The 7,859-nt window shown below is 42.0% G+C and overlaps 1 protein-coding gene across 4 annotated transcripts in view; it reads left to right on the top strand.

Annotated features, from left to right (window-relative positions):
* Zcchc7 (zinc finger CCHC-type containing 7) overlaps nt 1-7,656 on the top strand; it is a 173,171-nt gene extending 165,515 nt beyond the window's left edge. For all 4 annotated transcript variants that reach the window (XM_013351847.1, XM_013351849.2, XM_005362117.3 and 1 more), the window contains 3 exons: nt 1,130-1,225; nt 4,480-4,597; nt 6,428-7,656. In XM_013351847.1, the coding sequence (XP_013207301.1) occupies nt 1,130-1,225; nt 4,480-4,597; nt 6,428-6,843 (630 nt within the window). In that variant the 3' untranslated portion in view covers nt 6,844-7,656. The remainder of the gene's footprint in view (nt 1-1,129; nt 1,226-4,479; nt 4,598-6,427) is intronic.
* The last annotated feature ends 203 nt before the right edge of the window (nt 7,657-7,859 follow it).

Here is a 7,859-nt window from a genome sequence, read left to right on the forward strand (position 1 = left end):
GATTGGATTAATAGCAATTAGGAACTTAGTAAGTCACACCTGGGTGTGTGAAGGTAGCTTTTTAGCTCTGACCCATTGTAGAGTCACAGGTGGAATAGACTGGGAGGTAGTGGGGCTGTAGAAGGGAGAGCATGTTTGGAGAAATGTTTGGAAGGGGTGTGTGTCTGGCTTCCTGTCTACTGTGCTGTGAGCTGCCCCCCACACCCTCCCTTACAGTGATGGACTACAGTCTCTCTGAGCCTGAACAACAAACAGCTTTCCTCCCTTATCTGTCAGCTGCTTGGTCACAGCCCCAGAAAGAGTAACTAGCAACCCGCTTTCCATTTTAAGACATAAGAGCTAAAGTAACGTTCTTAAGGATTTTTATCACCTGTACACTATTTTTCTATATCAAAAGCTCCTCTCTTCCCTACCCTGCACCCCAAGCCACCTGATTGTAGTATTAGGTAAAATGATAGTAGGCAGACTAGCACTCTTTGAACACACTGTTCCCATTTAAAAGACCAACAACTAATTCTTCCTCCTAAACACTTCCCCTTTTATCCCCTTTTATCCTGTTCTTTCCTGCTCATGCTTCTCAAAATAGTAACATACATACACTCTCCCTTCAATTTAGATTCAGTTTCTTAACATTTCTTATTATGAAATACAATGTGCATACTGAAAATGCATAAAATACATGTAGAATTTAATAAATTCCTTATAGAACTCACTTTTTCTCTGCACTCCCCTTCACTCCTCACCCCGCTCTGCCCTCCCGATTCCCCCAGGAAGACTCTTGTGAGTTGGTTGCACTTGTGATGGTGGTGTGTGTCCTGATGTTGCTAGGCTTCTGTTGTGTTAGGCAGTATAGGTCAGACCTTTCTTGAAACTTCTTTAAAGCCCAGGCTTCTGTCCTCCTTTGTCTCCTAAGCCTTGAACCCTCCCATCTCTGTCCTGTTGATGAGCCTCTGTCTGCCCCTTCCATGTTGTTGTTTCCTAGGCTCCAGTATGAGCCAGCTGCCACCACACACTAAACTAAAAAGAAGAATTTCTAAGGCTTCTCTTACCTAAGAACTCTTTTAGAAAGGTTGAGGTTTTGGATTTTCCACTAACATGTATTAAACTCTCACAATTATTTATGTTGCAGACCAAACCTGGACCACCTAGAAGACCAAAGACCCCTTCTGGACAGTCAGCATTAGTGTATTGCTACAACTGTGCACAAGAAGGCCATTATGGACATGTAAGTTTGAATGACATTGGACATAAGGCATTTTGTTGTCAGAGAGTAGTTGCTGAAAAATGAGCTCAAAATGAATAAAATGCCTAACACTTACTTGTTTATAAGCTAACCTTCAGTGGTGAGACTTGACGTCTTTTCAACTAATTTACACCCATCCAATTTCTACCAAGATTAAGTGTCAAAGCGTATTTCTGTAGTTCTTTTAAATATACTAGGGGCTGGAGAGATGGCTGAGAGGTTAAGAGCAGAGATCCTGAGTTCAATTCCCAGCAACCACATGGTGACTCACACCATCTGTAGTGAGATCTTGTGCCCTCTTCTGGCCTACAAGTCTACATAATAAATAAATCTTTTTTAAAAATAAATAAACTAAAAACAAACTTAGCTCATAAAGTCAGTCCGACAAAGTCAGCTGCAGCACAGAAAGTTTTCCCTGTCGTCTTGTATTGACTGTTACAGACTGTTTATTGGGTTTTCAGTTTAGTTCTTGAGCTTTCCCTGATAACACATTCACTTAAGTCGTTGCCGTGCAACCTCTTCCCCAGGTGCCTCAATTGCCTCCTGTCAATACTGTGCTGTCCAAACTGAAAAGTCCAGGTTGCTAGAGGTGTGAGAGCAGAAGAAGCTCCCCACTGTAAGGTGGCGTCTCTAGCCTCATTAAACATGAAACAGCAGCAGCTCGTCCTGGAGCTAAGACTCAGTAGGAATAGGCTTTGTACCCCAACATTGTGAAACTGTAAGGTCAAAGAGGAGAAACAGTGGCACAGGAAGTAGAAATCTTTGTGCATGGGGATTCCCATTCCCCCACAAAGCTCCTTCCAGCCTAGAAACCAAGGTAACATCAGCCAGCTCCCATGTCAGGAAGAAGGCCTACAGAGGCCCAGGACTCCTCAGAGTAGGGGTAGAGAGACAGGTGGGAGAGTGGGCAGTATTGCAGACTACCTCTTACCTCCAACTCTGCCTCCTCTCTAGTCCAGACATTCATTGAAAGTACCGCAAATGCAAGGCCCTGGCAGTGGTGGCGCACGCCTTTTAAGCCCAGCACTGGGGGGGGGGGGGTATGCAGAGGCAGGCACATCTCTGTGAATTTGAGGCCAGTCTGGTCTACAGAGTGAGTTCCAGGCCTGGCTCCATAGCTATTGAGAAAACCTATCTTGAAAAACCAAATCAAAAACAAAACCAGAGAGTACCACAAATTCAGAGAGACAGAAGGGCTGGGAGAAGAAAAGTGCTAGGCAGAGCCTGTGAACAATTGAGTTTATCTTCCATGTTTGTCAGCAGGAACTAGGGTGGGTAACGGGTAGAAGATGAAGCTGGGGTGAAGTTCAGGCGCTCAGTGGTGATTAATCTCCAAAGCACAAAAGTTGTACAGCACTGACATTCAGATGCTGCTTCTAATGTGATCAAACCCACCGATAGGTAGCAAGATCTGACAGTATACTGGACTTCACCTCTGTAGAATTCAGGTTGAAAACCTAACTAGAGAAGATTCTTTTAGGAAATTACTATCTCTCGGTCTTCTATTGCCCTGTGCACACCAACTGTTGCCAACAACTCTTAGGAAACAGACTCATATTCTCCATCCACTGCCGTGCACATCACACAGGTGTTTAATATATATGCTTGCTTATCTCTTTAAAGCAAAAGAGTGTGCTTTTAGTTAGCATTTATGTTTGATCGATTAAAGAAAAACAGTTACAATTGGATGCTTCCTGCTTACTAGTCACTGCCTTTAATGTAGATGGGAATATCAAGAGCATTTGGAATTTATCCCTGAAATCTAGACTTAGACAAATTTCATTTTACAGTAAAACAAATTTGGCAGCCATAGTTGAAGGAACTCTAGATTATCCAACACTAATGAAGAAGATCATTGGTGTGGCTAATCCAGAAAGGAGCATAAATTATATAGCCAGCTATCAATTATCTGTTTTAATAGAGGAGACCAGTGATGTGGATAATCAAAATATAATTTACATGTAGCTTTGGAAAACATTTGTGATATGATGTGGCTCTGTGTAGTTACAGACCGTCTAGATAGAACAGTATCCAAATAGGAGGCCACCCCAGTGGTAAAAGATGTCCAAGCTCCCCTCGCTATCAGTCTCAGATTTAGCCCTCACTTCATATTACCCTTCCCTAATGCTAGGCATTCTAGCTAGAGAGGCAAGGGCAGCAGTAGGCCCTGAGAAAAAGGCTATTCCAGGAGGATGTGAAAAGGTGAGGGGCTGGGAGAATTTAAACAGTCTCTTTTTGCATGGGTACTGACTGAGTGTATCAAGATTACTTTGATGTAACTGTAAGTTGATACTTTTATTGATTTTATGGTGAGTCGGTAAAATTCCATGTGGGTTTAAGGCATTCTGACTTTCTTAGCTACTTAGCTAAGAAATGCTAACATTTGCAAATAAACTTCAGGCAAGATGGTAGAAGGCAGAGGAGAAGGCCCCAAAGGAAAGCCTCTCTGAAAAAGGTGTTCACGTCTCCTGCTGTCACCTAATAGACAGAATAGTTAAAGCTGAGAGACAGAGACTGGGCAGTAGACAAGGGAGAGCAGGCAGAGGACGATCTCAGCGTGGTTGAGGGAGCAAAGAAAAGAGGCTTCTCAAAATTACCCAGGTCCACCACCCACCTCACAAAAGACCCCTTAGCCCAGAGACAAAGGGGACTGATGAGAAGCCGTAGAGGGGAAGAGCAGGAGGATAGGGGAACGCGGCAGAAGGGAGCAGAGAATATGCTCGGGATACGATATACACCCATAAGAAATTGTTAGTTAAAGAAAAAGATTCACTGCCCTAGTAACTAGTGAATGGTAAAATAAGCTGGCAAGTGTGTCCAGAGAATGAACAGAGCCAACAGTTTAGAGCCACAGCTTGAGGCTAGGCTAGGAGGAAAAGGAAGGACAGTCTGATGGGAAGGCTACTGGAGGAAAAGACAAGAAAGGACAGTTAATCCACATAATGCCAGTGAACTCCAGCAAAGGACAAGGCAAATGGAGTTGGCACCCATCTTTCAGTGCTATTAACTCAAACTGGGGAAGGAGCTTAGGAAGTACAAAAACGTAAAAGATTACTTAGTCAAGAAGGGAAGAGATCCAGGCCCCAAGGGACAGCACAGCAGCATGGGAGAGCGGTTGGTCAGGTGGTGCTAGGGGTCGGAACTAATCAACAGCGCTGACCAGCACAGCCAAAGCTCATGGAAGAGTTTGTTGAGCAGTGCAGCCTTGTGATGCATTCTTTCAAATACAACTGTAGGAATGTACAGAAAGAAGAATGTTTAGCCAGACGTTTCCAACATCTCCGTTCATCTACTACTATGACGACAAACACGAGATCCAGCAGAGAGATCGGAGAATAAAACGGAAAGTGAAAGGTTTGTCACCAAACTCTGGTTAGACCACTTTTGCACTAGCTCCCAAATTTATTCTTTTTTATATACTGTCTTTGCCTATTTTGGAAGTCGTTGTTTAGCACAGAAAACATTTTTAGTAATTATAAAAACTAAAAGAAGCTTTTTATATTATCTTTATCATTTATTTTATAATATTTATTATTTTATAATGATAAGTTCACATCTCACTTTAGCCTCAACTACCACTCTCTGCTGTCACAAACTATAGGAGGCTCTAGTTTGTAACTACTTCTACTTCAGACTTCTACATCAAAAATCCTATTTTGTAATCTGTTCACAATATTTTTCTCAGAGCATTTCAGAAAATTCTTAAGAATATTTTTATCTTTCTATGCAGAGAGTTTAAGATTCGTTGAAATGTTTCTACTTGACAAATAATTATTTTCCCTTTGTATGTCTAATATTTTTCATGGAACAGAAGAGTTTCTGGTGACTCCTGGGCCTCCCACACAAAGGCTGGTGTTGCAGTTTACCATTGCAGCAGGTTCTAGACCCACAGCCACCTCTGTGTTTCCTTTGCCTCAGTGGTTAAGAGCATGGCTGCTCCTCCAGAGGACCTGAGTTGAAGTCCCTGCACCCACTTGGTGGCTCACAACTGTCTGTGACTTCAGCCAGACCCACATGCAGTCATGAACAACTACACATAATTAGCCTACAATAATATTCACATTTGTAAATCTTGTTTAAATCTGTTTTCTCTGCCTCTGTTCTTTGTTGCTATAGTCAGGATGTGTTCCCAGGTTGCCTTGCTGTCTGGTGATAAACAATTGTGTTTTTCAAGCTGGTCTCTGAATTCTTGTCCAACACTGAGCATTTTTAGCTTTTTTTCTTTGTGGCTTTAGATTCTCTTGAGTTCAGACCCTTTCAAAATGATATTACTTCTCATTTGCATAGAGAAATCACAGCATATTAAGAGATTGTCTAGGTTACTAAACTAGAAAGATTACCAAGAAAAACATAGTACTAGCAGCTCTGAATTAAAGGGTGTATTACTACACTCTGTCATATTTTCTTTATAATTTATGGGTTTATTTTTTTATGTTTTCTACGGTGAGCATTTATAAATTTTATATAATTTTATAAAGAACTTTTTTTTTTCTTTTTAGTTAGTTTTGACCACTCTGGTGCATACCCACTTTGAGGCTCACTGTGATCCTTGGAACTTCTTCTTTTATCTTAAACTTTTAGGCCAAAGGTTTTTACTGACCTCTGTGTAATGGTCCAAGGTTCTGGAGTTTTCGCAGCTCACTTTAGCCTCAGCTACCACTCTCTGCTGTCAAAAGCACATCCATCTGATGCTCATAATAAATGCATCCAGTCCTCACAAGATGCAGCATCATCTGGCACGGAAACCTCTACGGTGTGTGCACAGATCACACACCCACCCCCCCACCCCCGCCCAGCAGCCGCTTCTCTGGATGGATAATGTCTTGGCAGTGTGCACCCACTCACAGTGGGATGGCCAGGCTTGTCCTCCATGAGTAGGGTCACATGAGGTCATCTTTATCTCCCTTCACCTTATCCTTCATCAGTGGAGGAACTTGCACTGGTTAGACGTGACTTCTTTCACAGGACAAGATAGTGACCATGCCTGCTGCGCTAGTCTTCAGTGTTTAACATTATAAAAGTTTGTTGAGTAGAATAAGTAACATGGGTTTGGGGATCTTTTCCCATTTTAACAATAGAATTGTAAGGGCTCTTTAGAGTGCCGTATTGGTCACATTTTTAAATGTCTGCCTCTTCTGTCTGCTAAGTTATTTCTGAGAAGCAAAATACTTTTATATCTTCCAGAAATCCAGAAAAATGGAGATTTTCCGGGGCAGTTCAGAAGACCATATGTAGAAGAGACAGATAAGGGGGGCCATCACAGTGTGAGAAAAAGCTATTCCTCAAAGAAAAGCAGCAAGTGGCCTCAAAAACATAAAAAAACCCACAAAGAAATGACTAGGAAAAGAGAAGGTGAGAGGCATAGGTGGACTCACCGGCATGGCGACGTAGACGAAGACTTCCCTAGGGGCTCAAAACCCCACTCCTCTAGCAGTGCTGCAACCCAAAAGCTATCCAGGTCCCATCACCACAGACTGAGAGAAGAGAAGGTTCTCAGAGAGAGCAAGCACAGCAAGCCAAAGAGAGGGAGATGCACGGAAGAGGACAGCAGCGATAATTTATTTCTCATTAAGCAAAGGAAGAAGAAAACAAAGCTATGAAGTGGTTTCTGAACAACTTCACATTCAGCTTTTCTGGCAGCATACTGTTATCTGTTATGTGAAGGGGGCTTTGTCATGATTGCTTAATATGTCAGCCATACCTAGCGTTGCTGAGTGGAAGCCATGGAAGGTCACGGCTGTTTATTAGATAGGAAAGTAAACTTGGGTTTCAGTTCCTCTAGCAATTTCACTTGAGGTAGGAAAACTGTCTTTTTAAGAAAATCTTTTTTACATGCTTTGAAAAAAATTACAAGCTCTTCAGATATAATTCATCTATAATGTTTGAGGACTTAAAAGCTCATTGGAAGAAAGATTAGTGCAAATAAGAAAAATCACTACTACCTTCTTAGCTTTGTTGTTTGTTTTTTTAAACACTGGAAAATCAATGAAAATCCAAATCTACCTTTGCTTGCTTCAGAAGCTGTTGGACTCCTTTGTCCAAACAGAATATCCAGGACTGGCTGTGAAAATGAAGATATCACTGTTGAACTTTGGAGGAGGCAGAGGAGAGGCAATAGCAAGAGTTATATACAGGATCTGCAGTGTGGGTGTGCAGGACAGATTTCCTGAGAAACGTGAGAACTTTAGCATAATCACACTTGGATTGTTTTTTTCCAGTTTACAGCCATAGTGCAAGAAATAGAGATAATATTACCCAAAGAAATAGAGATAATATTTCCCAACTTGATTTGTTTTCATAGATCTTTTTAAATACCACAAAGCTATTCGGAATCTTTTGTATTTGTGAACCTTTTTTACACTTGTGAAAGCCCAGTGTTAGAACAAGAAAAATAAAATGCCTGAAACAATGAGTAAATGTGTTTGCTGTTGCAGAGGACAAGGACAACTTGAGTGGCGGAGCATAGCTGGTCTGGACAGGTCACTGTAGTCACAGAACCCACCATAACCTGGAGTCAGAAACGCCTTTGTCTGGAGCTAGAGAAGTGGTTCAGCAGTTTGCTTCTCAGCCCAGGCTAGGCAGCTCCAAGGGACCCAGCACCTCTGGCCTCCATCCG

The sequence above is a fragment of the Microtus ochrogaster genome, linkage group LG5 (assembly GCF_000317375.1).
Source record: "Microtus ochrogaster isolate Prairie Vole_2 linkage group LG5, MicOch1.0, whole genome shotgun sequence".
Classification (NCBI taxonomy): domain Eukaryota; kingdom Metazoa; phylum Chordata; class Mammalia; order Rodentia; family Cricetidae; genus Microtus; species Microtus ochrogaster.